At 42.7% G+C, this 24,335-nt stretch overlaps 1 protein-coding gene across 7 annotated transcripts in view; it reads left to right on the top strand.

The window, feature by feature from the left end:
* The window catches only part of trappc9 (trafficking protein particle complex subunit 9), a 1,402,808-nt gene that overhangs the window by 260,541 nt on the left and 1,117,932 nt on the right, over nt 1-24,335 (top strand). For all 7 annotated transcript variants that reach the window (XR_011595734.1, XM_070892854.1, XM_070892846.1 and 4 more), the window contains 2 exons: nt 2,961-3,087; nt 20,903-21,035. Coding sequence is in view for 6 of the 7 variants with exons in the window: in XM_070892854.1 (XP_070748955.1) it covers nt 2,961-3,087; nt 20,903-21,035 (260 nt within the window). In the remaining variant the exon portion in view is untranslated. The remainder of the gene's footprint in view (nt 1-2,960; nt 3,088-20,902; nt 21,036-24,335) is intronic.

Here is a 24,335-nt window from a genome sequence, read left to right as displayed (position 1 = left end):
TAGATATATTTATTGTGTATATATATTGTATGTGTATATATGCGTGCGTGTGTGCGCACACATATATATATTAGATGTTCAAAACATGTCAAGTAGAGAAGATACCAGCATCATGCCATCCATCACAAGGTTACACGACTAAACTTTAGATATATATATATTTTCTCTCTATTCATACAATTGTAATGTAACAAAAGCCTTTTACAGAGGTGAAAAAAACAATTGGGTAGTGTTGGGAGAAGGGTTAAGGATGGACACTGAGGGTGAGGTCAGAGAGATCGGTTTTAAGGGAGGTTTTGAAAGTGGGATGATATGTAGCAAGGTAATGGGGTTGAGAAAGAGCATTACAGTGTGGATCTGAGAAGGCTGACGGCTTTAATTTTCAAGAACATTTGTGTTTCTTCTTGTTGTATTTCTATCAACTTTTCCAGCGAATCTACAGGGCAATTTTTGTAAGCTTTGCTCATTTTTCCAATTTGTTTAAAAAAAAATAACCTGGCATATGAGGCAGTTAAATACTGGCACAGAGAGCAGTGGTCAGTTCAAATATCAAGCTTCTGCAGCTTTTCATTGTTATGAGCTTTCAAAACTTTATGCTATGTTGTACTGCAGTTGATGGTGTTGTAGTATTTAATGTGATTATAAATTGACAGCTGAAGCATTCAGGTTATGTAATGTGCATGCCAAAATTCTTGATTCTTGTTGATGGTGTAAAATGATATGTTTTGCTATTCTTCTTTGGGAACCGAATATATTTTTTATGCTGATACAGTCTAAACTGAAATCAATGCTACATTGAATTTGTATTTGTAATGTACACATCCATTCCACATTCAAATTAGTTAGTTTAAATTTTGGTTTGGGTAGTAACATTTTAGTAATTAATTAGAATTGAATATGATTTTTTCCTTCAGTATATGAACACTTGTGTTTTCAATTTGTAGCCTTTAGTAATATTTTGTAAACAGTTGTACAGTATAATGCGATAGTACATACAATTAGACCTTTAATTATACTATCTTTGCTTAAAAATTGTAGCAGTAGTTAGATGAAAGTGTTGTAAGTTATGCAGTGAATACCTTGAGAAAGATTTAAAAGTAGTAACAAGTTGTTTAATGTGAATACTCTTGCATTGTTGAAATGTGAAGTGAAGGGGAGGGGATAATTAACTGTTAAAGTTGGGCCAAAGTGAAATAGTCAGAGCCATGTGCATAGAAATTACAACACAGAATCATGCCATTTGGCCAGCCAGTCCATGTTGGTGTTTACCATTCACATGAGCAAATAGTTTGAATCACACTTACCCACCTTGTTGCTATATCCCTTCAATCTCTTCCTTTATCCAATCGAATATTTAATTTTTATATCACTTCTGCCTCAACCACCAACCCGGGAAGTTAATTCCATAGCCTCACAACAATGAAGACATTTCTCTTGCATTCTAGTTTAAAATGGGTCTTGTATCCATGGCCCCTCACTCTTGACCCCTCAACTACAGGAAGTAGTCTATGTCTATCGACCATATTTGATCCTTTTATAATTTTAACACTTCTATTGTATTGTTTCGTAGTCAGCATTGTTCTAATGGAAAAAAAGACCCAGTTTTTCCAGGTCTTCCTTTTTGTATTTCCTCATACCATCAGCATTCTAGTAAATGTGTTGTATTCTTTCAAAAGCCTCAGTATCCTTCCTATTGGAAGGGAAAAAATTCTTGTAAGTTTCGTACCACAATAGAGTGTCTCTTTCTTGGCTGAGTATAGTGGTCTTCAGAATGCTTCAGAAATTGATGTTTATTTGTCCCACCTAAAGCTCTGAATGAGTGCCCTTGATCACAAGACCTGATTGCTGACTGGTCCCCTTGGACACACCCAGCAGTTTCTCTGGAATGTGTAATTAAAACCACCCTGTCTACGTAATCAGTGACTTTGCAAAGTGTCATTCGAGCCATTCTGACTGTCTACTCCAGAGCTCACTTCGAACAGACAGCGGGCTCACTGTCACGGGTTAAGAACTTCTCCTACCCCCACCCCCCCAAACAAGTTCCTGCCCCATCCCCCTCTGCCCAATTGCCTGTCTCACCACCCCCCCCCCCCCCCCCCCCGCCCTGCCCAACGGACCTTGGAGTGCATATTCACAGATCCCTGAAGGTAGCCGGTCAGGTAGATAAGGTGGTTAAGAAGGCGTTTGGGATACTTGAATTTATTAGCCGAAGCACAGAGTATTCGAGCAGGGAGGTTATGCTTGAACTGTATAAAACACTAGTTAGGCCACAGCTGGAGTACTGTATGCAATTCTGGTCACCACATTACAGGAAAGATGTGATTGCACTAGAGAGGGTACAGAGGAGATTTATGAGGAAGTGGCCTGGACTGGACTGGAGAATTTTAGCTGTGAAGAAAGATTGGCTAGGCTGGGGTTGTTTTCTTTGGAACAGAGGAGGCTGAGGGGAGACCTAATTGAGGTGTACAAAATTATGAGGGGCCCAGATAGAGTGGATAGGAAGGACCTGTTTCCCTTTGCAGAGGGTTCAGTATCCAGGGAGCATAGATTAAAGTAATTGGTAGAAGGTTTAAACAGGATTTGAGGAGAATTTTTTTTCACCGAGAGGCTGCTGCGGGTACAGAACTCACTGCCGGAAAGGGTGGTAGAAGCAGAAATCCTGATAGCATTTAAAAAGTACGTGAATATACACTTGAATTGCCGTAACATATAAGGCTACGGACCAAGAGCTGGAAAGTGGGATTAGGCTGGATGGCTCTTTGTCGGCCGGCATGGACACGATGGGCTAAATGGCAGCCTCCTGTGCTGTAAATTTCTATGATTCTATGAATTGTTCAATGTAGGTATAATGTGTGTTATGGTATCATAATGCAAAACTTGTGTAATTCCAGTAATGGTTTCTTAAATTATTCTTGTTCAATATTGATGCTTTCTTTTCTTCTCTCTCATTAATTTTGCAGGGACTGCTGGTAACCGGTGTTGAATTTGAATCTCTCCCAGCTGCACTCTCTCTTCCTGCTGAATCAGGACTTTACCCAGTCACACTTGTTGGTGTTCCACGTACATCAGGACAGATCAGTGTAAATGGTAAGAATTTGGGATAATCCTATGTTTAATATCACAGACATTTTACAAAGATGTAGTTCCCTCGGGCCCAAATTTCCCTAACCTCTTTTTCTGGTGTCCTCACTCGAGCTGCGCCGCTTTTGTCCGCCTCCAAGCGCGCCAAAAAAAGACCTCCGTATTTTGGCCACTCCCCAGCCTTTCCTCCGTTGTGGCGCAGTGTGGCCCAATGGATTGGGGGCGGAGCCAGGTCCTGGCGCTGAAAACCGGGACCTCTGCACATGCACGCTCGAGTCTGCGCGCATGTGCAATAGCTTCTGGCAGGCGGTTTCTGCAAACGCGCGTGGCAAGCTGTGTGGGAGGGGCCGAAACGCGCCGTCCCTAGCCCTGGCCGAATGGGCTCCCTCATCGGCAGCCCGCTGCGTTCCCGAAGGTAGCACTTCTATTTTTTATTTGTTATTTACTGATTGATTTTGGTGCTTTAGGTGCAGGGTTCCTTCTATTTTTTTGTATGTTATTTATTGATTGCTTATTACTTTGGTCTTGGTGCTTTGGGGCAGGGTTTCTTCTATTTTATTAATTGATTGCTTATTACTTTTTGTGCTTTGTGTGGTGCTTTAAATGTAGTTACTGGCGCCGATTCCTTAGCTATCAGTAAGATCTTTCTGTGTGAACAACAGTGGACACTGGCGCCGCCCTAAGTTAGCTTAATACAACTTTTTTTTGGCCAAATTGCATAAATGGTGTAAGTGGCTGGGAATGCCCCCTTTTGGAAAAAAAAACTGACTTAACAAAAAAACCTAACTAACTCACTTCCACTGGCTCAAATTAAATGGCCATATTTGCAACTAAAAAGATACACCAGAAAAATCAAGTTACACTACAAAAAACGGTGCAACTCATGGGGAAATTTGGGCCCCTAATGAGGTATTTACTTACAGCAGAAAGCATTCTATCAATATCATCATCATCATAGGCGGTCGCTCGAACGAGGATGACTTTCCACATCAAAAGGGATGAGTTCATAGAAGAACCCGATATTCCAGTCCTGAACTCCAGGGGTGGAAGATGTCTGTGCGTGGATTTTTTTTAACGCATGGTGACCGTTGCACATCAGCCACCGCACAGGCTTGACAGAGCTAGGCCTTTATCCAGTGGCAAGGGTTGCACATGGCATGCAGTCTACAAATGTTTATTTCTGTCATGATTTTAACGTTGTGTCTCTGTCAACATTTTGAATGCAACTTGCATTCTTAGGGAGCCTTGAACATAATTATTCAGAGCCTTTTTAGAATGATAGAATCATAGAAAAATTACGACAGAGGAGGCCATTTGGCCCGTGTCCATGCCGGTATGGACACGATGGGCGGTACATTTTTTTATGTAAAGAATAATGTCCCAAGGTGCTTCACAAAAGGCATATGGGAAACTGCCACAGAGATTTGAGTAGGTGATGAAAGTTTGGCTGACACAACATGTTGTGAGGAAATTTTTAAAGGAGACATAGATGGAGAAGCAGAAGGGTTTAAGGAGAGGATTCCAGACAGCATGACCCACATTACTGAAGCCATTGTGGGGCAAATGGAGGAGGGACTGCGCAAGAATTTGGAGTAAGAAGAATGTAGAGTTCATGAGGGAATTATAAGAGTTTCAGCAGTGTTTGGCAGCAGCAGGAGATGAAACAGAGTTGTCTTTGTGAGGGAGAAGACATGGGGTTTGAAACTCAGCTCAGGCTGAAAAGGTTGCAAACAAAAAAAGACAAAGCTGGAAATAATCAACAGGCGATGGAGCATCTATGACGGCCTGTCAATGTTTCCGATCTAAGACCCGTCCTCGGGACTCTGCTATATGAGAGAACTTCTCATACCATTCCTTCTCTGCCTGCCTGATAAAACTGCACTTAACCAGGAACTGGCTTTTGAAATGTGGAGGTTTCCTCATGACTCTGAATAGGTCCTTTTTACAACACATTATAAATTTAAATAGAAAGGCTTTTAATAAAAGTACCTGACCCAAATATAAAGCTTGGAGGCAAATGTAATGTTATTTTTTCTTTCTCTGCTCTGAGCATCATGTTGTCCCCCTCATTACTCTTTCTCTCTTATTTCTCCTTCCCACCGCAACACCCTACCACCTTCTACATTAATCTTGTTCAATATCAGTGCTTTTTTTCTTCTCTACTCGTTATTTCCTCCTGCTCGCCTTTTACTTCTGATCTCTATTCTACTGCCTCTTGTCCTGAGCCTTCCCACCCTCTTCCTTTTCCCCCTTCCTATGGATCCACAGCCAGATAGGGAATGGAAGACCAGCAGGAAGAGCAGTGCAAGGAAGGTAGTGCAGGGGTCCCCTGCGGTCATCCCCCTGCAAAACAGATACACCGCTTTGAGTAATGTTGAGGGGGATGACTCATCAGGGGAGGGCAGCAGCAGCCATGTTCATGGCACCGTGGCTGGCTCTGCTGCACAGGAGGGCAGGAAAAAGAGTAGGAGAGCGATAGTGATAGGGGATTCAATTGTAAGGGGAATAGATAGGCGTTTCTGAGGCCGCAACCGAGACTCCAGGATGGTATGTTGCCTCCCTGGTGCAAGGGTCAAGGATGTCTCTGAGCGGGTGCAGGACATTCTGAAAAGGGAGGGTGAACAGCCAGTTGTCGTGGTGCACATTGGTACCAACGATATAGGTAAAAAAAGGGATGAGGTCCTACGAGCCGAATTTAAGGAGCTAGGAGCTAAATTAAAAAGTAGGACCTCCAAAAGTAGTAATCTCGGGATTGCTACCAGTGCCACGAGCTAGTCAGAGTAGGAATCGCAGGATAGCTCAGATGAATATGTGGCTTGAGCAGTGGTGCAGCAGGGAGGGATTCAAATTCCTGAGGCATTGGAACCGGTTCTGGGGGAGGTGGGACCAGTACAAACCGGACGGTCTGCACCAAAGCAGGACCGGAACCAATGTCTGAGGGGGAGTATTTGCCAATGCGGAGGAGTTAAACTAATATGGCAGGGGGATGGGAACCAATGCAGGGAGACAGAGGGAAACAAAATGGAGACAGAAGCAAAAGACGGAAAGGAGATGAGTAAAAATGGAGGGCAGAGAAACCCAAGGCAAAAAACAAAAAGGGCCACTGTACAGCAAAATTCTAAAGGGTCAAAGTGTAATAAAAAGGCAAGCCTGAAAGCTCAGTGCCTCAATGTGAGGAGTATTTGGAACCCAGGAGAGGGCTCTGAGCTAGTTAGAGTGGGTGAGAGCTCAGATGAACAGGACCCCAAGAAAGAATGCAAAAGGCAGGAGGCAACAGAGCAGAGTAGCACTGGGGTAAGTGTAAATCACAAGGTGATAGGAAGGGACAATATGTATGAATATAAAGGGGCTGCAGGAGGGGTCAAAACTAAAAATCATGGTTTAAAAACTAGTATTAAAACACTCAACCCAAACGCACGCAGCATTCGAAAGAAAGTAAATGAGTTGACGGCACAAATCATTACAAATGGGTATGATTTGGTGGCCATTACAGAAACGTGGTTGCAGGGTGGCCAAGACTGGGAATTAAACATACAGCGGTATCTGACAATTTGGAAGGATAGACAAGCAGGGAAAGAAGGTGGGGTAGCTCTGTAAATAAAGGATGATATCAGGGCAGTTGTGAGAGATGATATTGGCTCTAATGAACAAAATGTTGAATCATTGTGGGTGGAGATTAGAGATAGTAAGGGGAAAAAGTCACTGGTGGGCGTAGTTTATAGGCCCCCAAATAATAACTTCATGGTGGGGCGGACAATAATCAAGGGAATAATGGAGGCATGTGAAAAAGGAACGGCAGTAATCATGGGGGATTTTAACCTACATATCGATTGGTCAAATCAAATCGCACTGGGTAGCCTTGAGGAGAAATTCATAGAATGCATACGGGATTGTTTCTTCGGACAGTATGTTACAGAACCTACAAGGGAGCAATCTATCTTGGATCTGGTTTTGTGTAATGAGACGGGAATAATAGACGATCTCCTCTTAAAAGATCCTCTCAGAATGAGTGATCACAGTATGGTTGAATTTGTAATATAGATTGAGGGTGAGGAAGTAGTGTCTCAAACAAGCGTACTATGCTTAAACAAAGGGGACTACAGTGGGATGAGGGCAGAGTTGGCTAAAGTAGACTGGGAACACAGACTAAACGGTGGCACAATTGAGGAACAGTGGAGGACTTTTAAGGAGCTCATTCATAGTGCTCAACAAAAATATATTCCAGTGAAAAAGAAGGGCGGTAAGAGAAGGGATAACCAGCCATGGATAACCAAGGCATTAAAGGAGAGTATCAAATTAAAAACCAATGCGTAAAAGATGGCCACGGTTAGTGGGAAACTAGAAGATTGGGAACATTTTAAACGACAGCAAAGAATGACTAAGAAAGCAATAAAGAAAGGAAAGATAGATTATGAAAGTAAACTTGCGCAAAACATAAAAACAGATAGTAAAAGCTTTTACCGATATATAAAACGGAAAAGAGTGACTAAAGTAAATGTTGGTCCCTTAGAAGATGAGAAGGGGGATTTAACAATGGGAAATGTGGAAATGGCTGAGACCTTAAACAATTATTTTGCTTCGGTCTTCACAGTGGAAGACACAAAAACCATGCCAAAAATTGCTGGTCACAGGAATGTGGGAAGGGAGGACCTTGATATAATCACTATCACTAGGTGGGTAGTGCTGGACAGGCTAATAGGACTCAAGGTAGACAAGCCCCCTGCTCCTGATGAAATGCATTCCAGGGTATTAAAAGAGATGGCGGAAGTTATAGCAGATGCATTCGTTATAATCTACCAAAATTCTCTGGACTCTGGGGAGGTACCAGTGGATTGGAAAGCAGCTAATGTAACGCCTCTGTTTAAAAAAAAAAAAAAAGGGGCCAGACAAAAGGCAGGTAACTATAAGCCGGTTAGTTTAACATCTGTAGTGGGGAAAATGCTTGAAGCTATCATTAAGGAAGAAATAGCGGGACATCTAGATAGGAATTGTGCAATCAAGCAGACGCAACATGGATTCATGAAGGGGAAATCATGTTAAACTAATTTACTGGAATTCTTTGAGGATATCACGAGCATGGTGGATAGAGGTGTACCGATGGATGTGGTGTATTTAGATTTCCAAAAGGCATTCGATAAGGTGCCACACAAAAGGTTACTGCAGAAGATAAAGGTACGCGGAGTCAGAGGAAATGTATTAGCATGGATCGAGAATTGGCTGGCTAACAGAAAGCAGAGAGTCGGGATAAATGGGTCCTTTTCGGGTTGGAAATCGGTGGTTAATGGTATGCCACAGGGATTGGTGCGGAGACCACAACTGTTTACAATATACATAGATGGCCTGGAAGAGGGGACAGAGTGTAGTGTAACAAAATTTGCAGATGACACAAAGATTAGTGGGAAAGTGGGTTGTGTAGAGGACAGAGGGGCTGCAAAGTGATTTAGATAGGTTAAGCGAATGGGCTGAGGTTTGGCAGATGGGATACAATGTCGGAAAATGTGAGGTGATCCACCTTGGGGGGGAAAAAAAACAGTAAAAGGGAATATTATTCGAATGGGGAGAAATTACAACATGCTGCGGTGCAGAGGGACCTGGGGGTCTTTGTGCTTTAATCCCAAAAAGTTTGTTTGCAGGTGCAGCAGGTAATCAGGAATGTGAATGGAATGTTGGCCTTCATTGCGAGAGGGATGGAGTACAAAAGCAGGGAGGTCCTGCTGCAAATGTACAGGATAATGGTGAAGTCGCACCTGGAGTACTGCGTGCAGTTTTGGTCACAATTAAGGAAGGATATACTAGCTTTGGAGAGGGTACAGAGACGATTCACGAGGCTGATTCCGGAGATGAGGGGGTTACCTTATGATGATAGATTGAGTAGACTGGGTCTTTACTCGTTGGAGTTCAGAAGGATGAGGGGTGATCTTATAGAAAAATTTAAAATAATGAAAGGGATAGACAAGATAGAGGCGGAGAGGTTGTTTCCACTGGTAGGGGAGACTAGAATTTGGGGACACAGCCTCAAAATACGGGGGAGCCAATTTAAAACCGAGTTGAGAAGGAATTTCTTCTCTCGGAGGATTGTGAATCTGTGGAATTCTCTGCCCAAGGAAGCAGTTGAGGCTAGCTCATTGAATGTATTCAATTCACAGATAGATAGATTTTTAACCAATAAGGGAATTAAGAGTTATGGGGAGCGGGCAGATAAGTGGAGCTGAGTCCACGTCCAGATCAGCCATGATCTTGCTGAATGGCGGAACAGGCTCGAGGGGCAAGATGGCCTACTCCTATTCGTAATTCTTATGTTCTTATGTACCTTACCCCTGGCCACATCCATGTCTCATTCACCAACAGAAAATCTGATCTTTGGCGTAGATCTCTCCCTACCCACCAGCCATGACCTAAATGGCACCAATAACTCACTGGCCTGCAGCACTGCCCAGATAAATCCGGCCCCCACCCCCACCTCTCCACGCATCCCACCTAGTGCCACCTCACCATAAACCTTTCCTTTCCCATCGATCAATTGCAGTCCCGAGCGCTCATTTGTTCCTGCCACTTGATTTCCCTTTCCCTTTTCTTCTTAGTGCCGCTTCACGTTCATCGCCAGAAAATGGCTTGGATCTCTTCCCTTCCCAAGACTGACACAAAAGGCATCTGTGATATTTCACTGCCACAAAGTACTGCCTTCCCCACTACATCACACAGTATCTTTGAGACACCGGGGCAAAAGGAAAGCAACGGCTCGGAATTTGGTCAGCGGCGAAGCAAAGGTGTTTTAACAGTTAGAGAGCAAAATCAAATTGGGGCTCTCGCATGGGGAAAAGGTAAATCTGAAATAAAAAGTGAACAAACTTTAAAAAAAAAAACAATTATTTTAAAAATTTCTTAAATTGTAACTTTTATCATAATGGAGAAAATTGGCATTGCACAAAATTAAAAGTAGTTTTTCAGGACCATAACGTTTGTCCAGCAGTCATTACGTTGTCCAGCAGTCATTACGCAGATTAGAGTTTGGGAGCGGGGTGGCCATAAATGAATTTAAAAACATGATGAGAATTGTACATTTGAGGTTTGTGGGTCCAGGAACCAATGTAAGCCAGCGAAGACAGAGGTGATGAGTGAACGGCACTTGGGTGTGGGATGGAATACAGAATTTTGGGTGAGCTGAAAGATGGAGATTGGCCAGCCAGTCGAGCATGCGAATAGTTTAGTCTGGTGACAACGGCATGGATGAGAGTTTCAGTAGCAGGGATAGAGGCGCGTGATGTTATGGAAGTGTAAGTAGGCAGTCTTTGTGATGTTGGGGAAGCTCCATTGAGGGTTGAATAGGATACCAAGGTTACAAATCGTTTCGTCCTGAGATAGTGGACTGAGAGGGGAATGGAATTGGCTACAAGGGTGCAGAGTTTGTCGCGATGAAAGAAGACGATGGCTTTGGTCTTGCCTATGTTTAGTTGGAGGAAATTGTAGTGTTGTGGGAGAAATCACCACTCGGAGTCACTTGATATTCGTAGCTCAAAACTTTAATTCAAGCATATGCAGGGAAGACAGGTATGGCTGTGCCACCACTTTCTTGGAGTGTCATAGTTGTGGCAACATATTTATATACGATAAAGCAGAACTAAAACCATTATGCAGAACAAAGGCATGTCCAGACAAGGATGCTCAAGCAGTTGATTAGCGGCTAACTATGTCAGGCAGTTGATAAATGGCTTCCAGTTTCAAGGCCCTACTGTATGAATCTCATCTTTTCCTTTGTCTTAATCGGGTTAAACAAGACAGTGACGAGGTTACCATTGAAATTGTTGAAGTCTGCGGTTTTTACTTTTAAAACCCTTACTCCATGTTATGGCCAACCTTCCCATCAGCCTCTGCGATAACGACTGCTAATGCTTGCTAGCGTGCCTATAAGCATGTAAAAAGTCAATGTTTAACATTAGTTCTTTACCTTCCCACTTCAGTAGTCTGAAAAAAAAAGGGCAGTGGAGGCTCAAGAGATGTGGTGGCGATGTTGAGCTGGGCATTGTCAGCATAGGTGTGGAAGCTAACTCTTTGGCCGAGATTATAACTGAGTACGCTGTCAAACCGCCTTTGAAAATTCGGAACTTGCGGCCTGTCAACTTGCGCTTTGACAAGCCATCTGCACGCCATCATATACCTAATTGCTGGCATAGAATTGGCTTGTTTGTCCACCAAGTGCCCAGCAATTGCGTACGAAAATTTTACGACTGGTGGAAACGGGCGCAGGACCGATTTTCACGGTGTAAGGGGATACCTGAAATGAAAAAAATGCTTGAAAAAAAAAATTAATTGGCATCCAGGAACATTAAAAGCTTTAATGAGAAGCAATTCTAGTGTATGTTAAAGCTGTAGGTTTTTTGTTAAATAATGTTTACATTTCATAACTTTCTGCACAGTGCATAGTATTTGTTTTGAAGTGGAAATTATGAGCAATGAATTGGATTCCCATTATAAAATCAAAATCTGCAATATATTTTAAAGGCTGTCGTAATGAAGTAATGTCGTAATTTAAATGAATGAAAGAAAATCTGTTTTCTGATTGGAGGACCAGGGCCACGTGATTCCAAGTATGCTTCCGCACAGGCTGCTTTCCTGGGATCCGTGGGCCATTATGCTGGTCACCGACTCGTAGCACCAGCGCGCAAGTTTACACAAGAAGGCCGCCGTCAGGTAGGTGTGTACTCCTTTGGCAAGTCAGCCACGCACTCCGGAAGTATGCAGTTTTTGGCCCAATATATCTGGATGATGTTGCCAAGGGACAAGATGTGGAAGAGGAAGGGCCGAAAGATAAATTCTTAAGTCTACGGAACTAAAGGTGTGGGACTCGGAAGAAAAAACATTCCTGGAGATACTTCGGCTCTGATCGATAGATGAGTTGGACCAAGTGAAGACCGTCCCACTGAGCTAGACAACAGAGAAGAGGCGTTTGAGCAAGATGATGTGGTTTTTGATAAATCATGGGATGTGACCGTCGCTAGTGAGGCCAGCATTTATTGCCCATCCATAATTGCTCCTGGGAAGGTGGTGTTGAGCCGCCTTGTACAATTAAGTGGCTTGTGAGGCTATTTCAGAGGGCAGTTAAGAGTCGAGCATGGTGCTGTGGGTCGGGAGTCACATATAGGCCAGACTGGGTAAGGGCGGTAAATTTCCTTCCCGCAAGGACATTTGTGAACCAGATGGGTTTTTACGACAATACCGGCAGTTTCATGATCACCATTACTGGTACGAGCTTTTTAATTCCAGATTTATTAAATTAATTGAATTTAAATCCCCCAGCTACCATGGTGCGATTTACACTCATGACTCCGGATCCTCAGTCCAGGCATCAGGATTACTAGTTCAGTAACATAACCACTATACTAGCGTAATGTCATTTGTGTCTTTGGTTATTGCATTTTGGTGCTGTGGCAGGTCTGGAAACCTGGTTGTAGGGATTCAATAGGGAGTTGCGATAAAGATGGACATGGATTTTGGAAACAACAACATCTTCAAGGACTTGAGAGGGGAAAGGGGTGTTGGTGGATAGTTAGCAATGACTGAGGGGTTGAAGGTGGGTTTTTTGAGGAGGGAGTGATGGCTCTTTTCAAATGGAGAGTAACTGTACCTAAGGATAGAGAACCACTTGGAACACCAGCTAGCATGGAGGCCAGGAGGGGAGTTCAGTGGTCAGCAGTTTAGTAGGGATTGGAGGTGGAAGAGATGAACTCAGAGGGCATGGGGTGGTGAGATCAGAGAGAAACTAGAGAGGTCAAGTTCAGACCTCAGGTAGGGGGACACTGGGGGAGGTTTGACAGAGACTAGGGGAAGGTGGAAAACAGTAAAATCATCTGTTCAGAAACCTTTAATCAGTGACAAAAGAAGTCCATGAGCTCCTGGATGAGGGGACAGGAGAGAGACTAGTGAAGAAGGGAAAGAGAAAGAAAAGAGAACAAATGACAAGAATAGAGAAAGAAGCAGGAACATGAAAGAGAGCATGCATTGTCCAATTTACTATGACCAGTGGCATGGGGAGATCTCGTATCTTTCTCCAGTTTCTCTCCTATCCCTTCCCCACCGCCCCCCTCACCCCTGCCTCCCCAATGCCCTCTCCGAACTCATCTCTTGCCCATTTCCACTAAACTGCTATTCACTGTTAAATGTGAAGAAATCAAAAGTAGAAACAAGTATCAAACTTACCATTTTATAAGCTATGTACCTCAAGACTGATATTTTCCTCATACTATTTTAAGATACCATTCTTTGCACTCTGCAAATATAATTAGTACTAAAACAATGCAAAATAGCATTATAAAAGTTTACTTAATTCTGGAGGAAAAAAAAGATTGGCTGAACACCAAAACAATGGGTTGTGTGAAATGCTTGCAAGATGATTTCCACACATACCTGCCTTTTTGTCTGGAACTTGCAGTTGGAGATTTCACCTGAAGCTTCAGGTGCTGCTGATGTACAGATACCTCAGACAAACTCGGAGAATGATGCGAATTAGAAAACTGATGTTTGCAAGATAGGTGGGAAAGCAAGTTGTGAGGAGGACACCGAGTCTGCAAAGGGATACAGATAGGTTAAGTGAGTGGGCAAAAATTTGGCAGATGGAGTATAATGTGGAAAATGTGAGGTTATCCACTTTGGTTGGAAGAATAGAAAAGCAAAATATTATTCAATGGAGAGAGACTACAGAATGCTGCGGTACAAAGGGATCTGGGGGTCCTTGTACATGAAACACAAAAAGTTAGGATGCAGGTGCAGCAAGTAATTAGGAAGGCAAATGGAATGTTGGCCTTTATTGCAAGGGGAATAGAGTATAAAAGCAGGGAAGTCTTGCTACAATTGTGCAGGGCGTTGGTAGCACCACACCTAGGGCCCAAGTTTCGGGCCGCGCCGAGAACGGCACAGCCCCGACCTGGACGCCCGTTTTTCGCGCCACAAAGTGCGGCTAAAAAATACTTGCCTATTCTCTGGCTCCCTGCAGGTCCACTTGAGCTGTGGGGGATGGAGCCAGGTCCCTGTGCTGAAAACTGTGCCGGGACCTCTGCACATGCGTGCTACAGTGGGCCGAATGGCCTCACTGGGGCTGCGTGGATAAGGTTGCACCTCCCATTCCCAGCTGCTGCTTCCTCCGGACTTGACCCCCGGACTGGACCGGACCCGCCCAGGACCGGACTCGAACAGCTCCCCCCCCCCGACCAGAACAGACTCCCGCTCCCCCACACCCCGCCCCAGGCCACCTACCTTTAAATCAAGTCTTGGGCCCGGCCCGTTCAGCCTCCCTCTCCTCTCTCCCCTCCCTCCCTTTTCTCCCCCTCCCCCTCCCCTCCCCTCCCCTCCCTCCCTCCCCTCCCTCCCCTCCCTTCTCACCCTCCCCTCCCTTCTCACCCTCCCTCCCTTCTCACCCTCCCTCCCTTCTCACCCTCCCTCCCTTCTCACCCTCCCTCCCTTCTCACCCTCCCTCCCTTCTCACCCTCCCTCCCTTCTCACCCTCCCTCCCTTCTCACCCTCCCTCCCTTCTCACCCTCCCTCCCTTCTCACCCTCCCTCCCTTCTCACCCTCCCTCCCTTCTCACCCTCCCTCCCTTCTCACCCTCCCTCCCTTCTCACCCTCCCTCCCTTCTCACCCTCCCTCCCTTCTCACCCTCCCTCCCTTCTCACCCTCCCTCCCTGCCTAAACTTTCAAAACGGGCGTAAGTGGCCGGACACGCCCCCTTTTGGAAAAAAAAATCTGTTCCAAAGAGAAACTGTTCTTAACTGACTAGAACTGGAGCAAACTAAATGCCGAGAATTGCAATTTCTAAGATACTCCATTCGAAACCAGTTGCTCCAAAAAAACAGGAGCAACTCAGGCTGAAACTTGGCCCCCTAGAGTACTGCATATAGTTTTGGTCTCCTTATTTAAGGAGAGATATATTTGCATTGGAGGCAGTTCAAAGAAGGTTCACTAGATTGTTTCCTGAAGTGAAGGGGTTGTCTTTTGAGGGAAGATTGAGCAGGTTGGGCCTATACTCTTTGGAGTTTAGAAGAATGAGAGGTGGTGATCTTAAAACATAAAAGATTCTGAGGGGGTTTGGTATGGTAGATGCTGAGAGAATGTTGCCCCTGGTGGGGTAATCTAGAACTAGGTGGCATAGTTTCAGAATAAGGGGTCGCATGTTTAAGATGGAGATGAGGAGCAATTTCTTTTGAGGAATTCTCTCCCCCAGAGAGCTGTGGAGGCTGAGTCATTGAATATATTCAAGGCTGAGATAGACAGATTCTTGAACTTTCAGAGGGGGTCCAGAGTTATGGGGAACAGGCAGGAAAGTGGAGTTGAAGCCAAGATCAGATGAGCCATGATCTTATTGAATGGCAGAGCAGGCTCGAGGGACCGTATGCTGGATTTATCCTTGCACCCTTTTTTTGAACAAGGCTGTAACATTTGCAATTCTCCAGTCTTATGGCACCACCCCTGTATCTAAAGAGGATTGGAAGATTATGGTCAGTACTTCTGCAATTTCTACAGTTTACTTCCCTCAGCATTCTTGGATGCATCCCATCAAGTCACTAGCAACAGTAAGATATTTTAGTAAGAAATTAATTAAAATGAGACTTTGAGGAGAGAACAGGTACTTAGAATTTTAAGAACGTTTTGTGAAGTAGTAGCTAAATATTATTTCACAAACATCTGTGAGCCCTACCACTTTGTAATGTTTATCACGATATAGTGCTGTACTACATTAGCCTTATTTTGTCGAACTGCTGCCTCATTTTGACTGCAACAGGACCACTGTAAAATATGAGCCAGGCTCCAAACTAACCATGAATAACGCAATGAACAATCAGCTAATTGTGCACATGTAATAGTTGGCAGGAGTTACATTGCTGTTATTGCAATCAATGGATTAAGATAATGTTGAAGTGTTAGAACTGTGGGATTGAATTATATGCTTATTTTCCTTAACTGCCTTTAAACGAATCCATATGACAAAAAGTTTTTATTTCAATGGTTTGAGTATAGATTACTTTCCATTGAAAACTTGAAATAATTAACTGGTGCTTGGTGCTTGAAGATGCTTCATACATTTCAGCTGTTGTCCAAAATCTTGAAGTTTCAGGCTGCTATTATTCATTGTTTTCCCAGGATAATGTACAATCTCTGAGGAAAAAGATCTATGACAACAAATTGCTCCTATATATATTTATATATATATATTTTTTAAATATATTATATATATATATATATTTATATTTTATATAATATATATATGTATATATATTTATATTTTATATATATATATATATATATATATATATATATTTATATATTTATATTTTTTATATTTTTTTAATTTTATTTTATTTTTTATATATAATATATATATACACACACACACAATCCATCATGGGCAGTCCCTCGGAATCGAGGAAGACTTGCTTCCACTCTTAAAATGAGTCCTTAGGTGGCTGAACAGTCCAATATCATTTGATTCACAGTTCTTAGATGCTGCACTATTTTATACTTGAATTGTCTTTGTAACTCACGTATATATCGATTTCCAGTTGTTACATAGCATGGGTAATTAGGTGTGAAATTTTATTGAAACTCTTGAATAAGGCATGATTAGAAGCTGTTCAGACTTGTTATATGGTGTGTTTGTTTACATCAATCGATATTCCAGTTTTTTTCCCTTATTTTCTTCAAGATGGTTGAGAATATACTTAACAGTTGAGCAATTGCCTGTTATGGTGGTGAATGTAGCCATTTCCTGAGCATAACAGGGAAAAACTGACTAATTGATGCATCTATTTATATAGTCATTAAATATACATCTCATGTAGGTGTAATTTCTGTTAAAATTTCCAGGCCAATGAAGGCCATGTGTATTCACCACCTGCTGCTGCTGACTTACCAGATGTAGCTCTGTTGTAGATCAGGAAGCAAATTATGTTGTTTCGGTCTGTGACTCCAGATAGTTGCGCCATGGGACAGGTGGCTCTTTGTGCAAGCTGTTAGATTTTGGGTGATTTCCCATTACTCTGTTCATGCTGTCACAGAAGTTTACCTCAATAAACATGCCTGCAGTTCACATGATTGGAAAGTTTAATCTTAAGCATGACATAACTGCAATAGTAGGGTGAACAATGAATAATTCTATCAGTATATCGCTGCATATGCCTGATCTATTTAAATTAATGAAAATCATCATGCTGACAGACCATAAAGTTCAAGCTGAACTAATAGCAATTTCTTTTTAAGGAGTTGAATTATATATCTAAGAATAAATCCACAGATTAGACTATTGTACAGAGATTTATAGTTACCTGAACCTGTTCTGAATCCATCATAGCTAATTGCTTTGAGATTCTTAGAACCTTTTTATCAGAATTCTCAACTGAGGTTTTATGCCATTGAAGGGTTTTAAACACCATGGAATCTTGACTCAGTGCTGCAAGCTCATCGTGGGGTTAAACAATTGAATCACGTGAACTAAAGTAAATGCCAAAAGCCGTCAGATTTATTCCTATTTGTCTCAGTTATGATTTAGATGGACAATTCTATATCCAGAAACTGCTCAGTGTTTGCAGGTGTTTGCCCCATGTTGGATATCGTGATGTCCAATGCCTATGTTATCAGGAAATGCATCACCTACCGCTTCATAAAAATACAGGCCATTCTGGTGGCCAAAGAAGACCATTTGCTGTCCTCTATATAAGTTTCTGTTGAACAGTAAAGGAGGGCTTTTTACGTAGAGAATTGTGTTGAATATGGGAGTATTTGGGGGCCTGGGTTTCTGAGAGTAGTGGAAAGGGGATTCTATTTTTGGCAGAATTCACGGCAACTTAATCTGAGATTATCATCTGAGTGCCAGATTCCTGCCTCATTTTTGTAGCTTTAGTCACACTTAACTTTTGAAACTCTAACCTAATCTTTATAGCTTTAGCTGCACCAGAGCACTGCACTCTGACCTGAGGTCTCCACTGTTCGCTGGCTGCCTCTCTCTCTGTTCCCTGCTGCCTAATCTACTTTATTTTAGACACATTCTTTCTTATGAACTGGCAGATCGTTGTCCCGTTCCCGAATTATAAGTGTTTACAGCACTTGGAAAACCTGCAAAGTTAAGTGAGAGAAAGACTGGCCTGGCATTTAAAAAATTAAGTGTGGTGAAAGCTGCAAATATCAATAGTCGGAGTGCGAAGCTAAAAGCTCAGCAGAGCACGCCAGCAGAAGGAAGAGGGATCTTGCAGAGGCCTCTGGCCAGGGAGTGATTGCTTTGATGGGCAACAAATCAGGGTTGGGAAACAAGTGGGACGCAGGTTTGGGGGTAACTGGACAGCTTAACGTGTGGTGGGAAGAAGCAGGATTGGGCATTTGTCGGTGTGGGGCAGAATTGGGATAAGCCAGCTTGCTGCATTTCAATGGGAACAGACGATAGGAAGATGGTTTATTGCATTTTAAGTTTAAGTAATTGTATGGTCATATTTTAAATTGAACCAGGACTTCTATAAGTGTCCAGGTTTGTCAATGGAGGACTTGAAAGATACAATTGAGAGGTGCAGCTGTGCAACCTAATGTTGGAAGGACTGAAAGGTAAGTGTAATAATTAAGGGTAGTTTAGAAACGAGAGTGTGGATGTGTGACAGGTGCGACAGAATTTTAATACAGGAAGTAAATGTGACAATAGGAAGTGCTGGTAGTCAAAAGTTTTCATATGTTGATGATTTTATTTTAAGATTGTTATTTCTCCTCCTAATTCTTGCGTGCACTTCCATCATGCAAATGACAAACATCTGATCAGGAGTGTTAAATTATCCCATGTGCTATTCCGCAAATACCAGTAAAAACATATTAATATTTGTGGATGGGTCGAAGTTGCACACATTATTAAAGTACATTTTAAATTCAAGTGCATGCCAATCTAAATATTCAGAATGTTTTGTGGTTTGAATGTTACACCACTATTTGTGTATTCCTTGTCAATAATCTTTTTTCCTCAAAATTAATTGAGTTTCTCAAAGTATCTGTTTTTGTCTAAATATGCTGCTGTTTTTATATCTAAATCTAGAACTTTTAATCCCAAATCATGCTTAATTTTAAACTTTCTTTTCTGTACTGCTTCAACTGTCAGCTTGTCACCTTTGTAAGTGCGCTCTCCTCTGAATGAGACAATTGTGCGAGCAACCCTTTTTGTAATCTAGGCTGACACTCCAAGTTAGGGTGCTGCATTGTCAAGGATATTGTCCTTCAGTTTCAGTGTTGTACTGAGACTTCAACTGCCTGTTCTGGTGGCTCAAGTGGATGTTAAAGATCTCATGGCAATATTCAAAGAAAAGGAGGGATGACCTCGACAAAATTTGTCTCCCTCCAGCAATACCACCAAAAACAGTTCAACTGATATTCTTCTAATTGCTGCTTATGGAATCTTGCGTTGTGCAAAATGGCTGCCATGCCATATCGAGAGATAGCTGAGCCAGAAAGTTTAAGTCCCTGCCCTTTCCTCCTTGATTATAACTGACATCTGTGGGAAGTATTTTAAAGTTGTTAATGGTGTTGCATAATATTATGGCCTGGAGTTTGCAGTCAGCGGAGAAGTGACGGCACACTCTGCTGATCTCAAACAAAGCTGCCCACAAAGCCTAGCGACCTCTGTGGCGTTGATTTCAGCTGTCCTGACATTTGCTTGAATCTGGTGCCAAATCAAGCAAATCCCAAGTATCAAGCAACAGTTATGTCTTCAAACCTGCTAAGCAGCCAATCACATTGAAGAATTCTAAGACAGCTAACCAGGAAGTAAAATGCACTGATTCTAAGTTGCTGTTTTAAAATTTTAGAGTGAAATAAAGATTGGGACATACACATGATTATATAAAACGTAAAAAAAAAAGATATATTTAAAAACTTGTAATTTTTAATCATATTCATGGAAAAATTTGACAGTCCACAAATAGAAAATTAGTTTTTCAGGGCCAGAATGGTTGTTCAGTAGTCAGTACACCGTTTAAAAACCCAGTTACACCTCTTTCAACAAGGCTTAAAGTTTAGTAGGGTTTTAAACAGTAATAATTCCATCGTAAAAGGGGAGGTTTACTGATTGCCGGCTCAGGGGTGTTCCACAACACAACCTGTGGCGGAGCAATGAACGACTGACTGCAACTTCAGGATTTCCACGTTTATCAATGCGGCGCTTCATCCTGAAGTTGCGGTCAGTTTCAGAGGGGTTATGACAGCGAATGCTGACAGTTTTGCCGTTATTACCACGGCAAAATCCGGACCAATTTCTTCAAGTCTCATCTCTACACTTACAGCTGTTTTGATTTCTTTCAATAAAGAAAAATGTTGACAATAAAATATGTAGTTTTTAAGTCATAAAATGCTAAATCAAATTTTATTTCAATAAAAAATACATTGCATTTACACAACAACTTATCACACACCAACATCTTAAGCACTCAAAATAATTATTTTGGTGTGCAGAGACTATTGTGTAGGCAAAATTTGCAATGTATGTTCACAGAATTGTAAAGATTATATCAAACAAAATGCCATTAAGAATACCACACTTAATTTAAAGAGGAAAGCTATCATTTGAAAAGACATTTGAATGAGGTTTTTCCTTTTTTTGTGAAAACTGATATCTTAAATAAATTAATTGCTTTACAACACTCAGTTTACTACCTAAATTTCGTAAAATCAAAAATCTTCTAAAAGTCTTAGATCACACTCCGAGGTAAGATTTGAACTTGTATTAATCTTGTCCCAATCTGGTTATTTTGTTTTACACTGAGATATTTATGAATAGCAAGATTTTTAACTGATTGGCTCTGGTGTTTTTCAGGTTACCAAACTTCTGTTTTTGGGGTGTCCAGTGACTGCCTGTTAGAAAATTTGCCTGGAGTCAAAACTAATGGCTGCACAGTAGAAGTTATCCCAGCTTTATCACGGCTACAAATTACTACCTCTCTGCCACGGTAGGATATGTTTAAATGAATTACATCTTGAGTCATACTGGTTGCATTACACATTTTGATTTTTTTTCCCCCCTGTATGTGCTCAGCACAGTTATAATGGAATGTTATATTTATGTCCTGACTTATGTTGTCCAAGCATGAAATATGATATTTAGCAATACACTTTTCTCCTCCTATATGGGTGTAAGTATGCTCACTGTGTAAACTCATGGTCTATGGGCTGTAGTAATCCCTGACCTCCTGTATGGCTCATAGACATGGACCATGTACAGTAGACACCTCAAGTCATTGGAGAAATACCATGTCTCCGCAAGATCATACAAATCCCCTGGGAGGACAGACGCACCAGCGTTAGCGTCCTCGTCCAAGCCAACATCCCCAGCATTGAAGCACTGACCACACTTGATCAGCTCCGCTATGCATGCCACATAGTCCGCATGCCAGACACGAGACTCCCAAAGCAAGCGCTTTACTCGGAACTCCTTCACGGCAAGCGTGCTAAAGGAGGGCAGCAGAAGCGTTACAAGGACACCCTCAAAGCCTCTCTGATAAAGTGCAACATCCCCACTGACACCTAGGGCTGTCTTTGGCCAGGGACTCCGAAGTGGAGGAAGTGCATCGGGAGGGTGCTGAGCACCTCAAGACTCGTCAAGAGCATGCAGAAATCAAGCGCAGGCAGCGGAAAGGGCATGCGGCAGTCCAGTCCCACCCACCTCTTCCCTCAACGACTGTTTGTCCCACATGTGACGGAGACGGTGGTTCTCATATTGGACTGTTCAGCCACCTAAGAACTCATGCCAAGAGTGGAAGCAAATCTTCCTCGATTCCAAAGGACTATCTGATGATGTATAAACTCAAAACAGTAAGCTGTAAGCTGCACAACAAAATGTTCCTCAGCAGTCGCAGTGCACCATTGAACAAGAAACTTTAACTAATTAAAACACTTATCGCTGGATGATTGTTATAGCTGAGTGCAATTTTTTTTAATTAAAAGAAAGATATAATTATATAACGCCATTTTTCAAGCATTTCAGATTGCTGAATTACTTTGTGACTGTTACGCAGGAAAACATGGCAGTTATTTTGCACGTATGCACGCAGTGAAGAGCATTTGCCACCCCAATCCAGTGAATCCAGCAAAGCATAACATGATTTGGATGTCTTACATCACTGTGCATCATTCACCTTTTCAATATAGGTGGGCCTGATTCTTTGTTCGATGACTGAGAAATTATTCTGATTGAAAAGACCTGATTGTAATGGCTTCTGTCACTTCACAGATGTGAGCAGAGGAGTTGGAGTCAGAAACAATCACTTTAAATCATTTCTCAGCATTGCACATATTTATTGCTTCTCTTACCACTGCTTTTATGATGGTCAAGATGCAAGCATTTGAGGCTTTATTAATCCTCTCCTTCGAGCAAAATATCCTCCTGTATACATGAAAAGAAAACTGCTGGAAATCTGAAATAAAATGTTAACTGTACACATTAAGACCTTCCCAAAAGGATATTAATGAACCAATTAGGTTTTTACAACAATCGAACAGAAATGTACTCTCAGAAATGTGCGCTATATTGAATTCATATTCACAAACTGCCATGATGGGATTAGAATTTATGGCCCCAAGTTTCCACATGATTTGCTCCTGATTTTTAGGAGCAACTGGTGTAGAACGGAGTATCTTAGAAATCAGAATTCTCGACATTTAGTTTGCTCCAGTTCTAGTCAGTTAGAACAGTTTCACTTTGGAACAGAATTTTTTTTTCAAAAGGGGGCGTGTCCGGCCACTTGCACCTGTTTTCAAAGTTTCGTCAGTGAAAATTTACTCCAAACTAACTTAGAATGGAGTAAGTGAAGATTTTTGTACGCTCGAAAAAACCTTGTCTACACTTTAGAAAATCAGGCGTAGGTTACAAATTAGGCGCAGGGAACGAGGTGGGGGGGGAAGGGGGGGAAGGGAAGTCATTAAATTCTACAATCAATCCTTAGTTATACTTATACAAATATTATACAAATAAATCCAACCTGAATAAAAATTTAGATATCAGTGGCGTCAGTGGCTGGCCGGCAGCCGAAGAATCAGCAGCGGACCGACGTGAGGCCATTCGGCCATAGGATATCAGCGGCGTCAGTGGCTGGCCGGCAGCCGAAGAATCAACACCTGACACACGCAGCTCTTTATGGTGCTTGAGGCCATTCGGCCACGCTTTAGGGGCGGCATCAGTGGCTCGACGGCAGCCGAAGATACAGCAGCAGCCTTCGAGCTGTGAAGGTGACTGAGGTCATTTGGACAGGGAGAGGCAGCCACATCCACAGTTTTATATTTAAATTTGCAGAATGGGTGCTGCATTGTCAACACCACGTATTATGCAATGGTTTGCCATCAATTCACTGCATAAGAGAGAATTGATTAGAGCTCACCGCACCAGGAACGTCGTAGCCCGTAGGTTGATGGGCAGGAGACCTTACCCACATCGACAATATCGAACCAGGCGCTCGTACCTGGACATGAGCGAGGCTGATTGTGTGAAAAGGCTGCGTTTTCGCAGAGAAGTTGTCACTGAGATCTGTGATATGGTGAGAGCAGATTTGCAGCCCAGAAGCAGAAGGACAACTGCCTTGTCTGTTGAAGTGAAGGTAACAGCTGCACTTTCTTTCTATGCCTCGGGATCGTTTCAGGCTACAACTGGAGATGTGTGTGCCATCTCTCAACATGCAATACATGCCTGCGTTTACCAGGTCACGGCTGCACTTTATGCGCGAAGGAATGACACCATCAATTTCCCAATGACCGCACAAGCGATCCATGAGAGGGCTGTGGGCTTCTTCAGGATTGCCGGCTTCCCAAAGGTACAGGGCTGCATTGATTGTACCCACATAGCCTTGCGAGCACCTGTGGAGGAATCTGAGCAGTACCGAAATAGGAAAGGTTTCCACTCTATCAATGTGCAGCTCGTGTGTGACGACAAGCAGCGCATCATGTCAGTCGATGCGAGATACCCTGGCAGCACCCACGATGCGTTCATCCTACGCGACAGCGTTCTATCTGACATGTTTGAGCAGCAGCCAGAAGAGCAGAGCTGGCTACTGGGAGACAAAGGGTACGGCCTGACCACTTGGCTCATGACGCCCATACGCGTGACACGGACAGAAGCTGACCGTCAATACAACATGGCGCACATTGCGACACGCAGCATCATTGAGACGACCATTGGCATATTGAAACAGCGATTCCGATGCCTGGACCATTCCGGAGGACAGTTGCTATACTCTCCTCAGATTGTCGGTCACTTCAAT

The sequence above is a fragment of the Pristiophorus japonicus genome, chromosome 1 (assembly GCF_044704955.1).
Source record: "Pristiophorus japonicus isolate sPriJap1 chromosome 1, sPriJap1.hap1, whole genome shotgun sequence".
NCBI classification, from domain to species: Eukaryota; Metazoa; Chordata; class Chondrichthyes; family Pristiophoridae; genus Pristiophorus; species Pristiophorus japonicus.
This window is presented reverse-complemented; position numbering and strand designations above follow the sequence as displayed.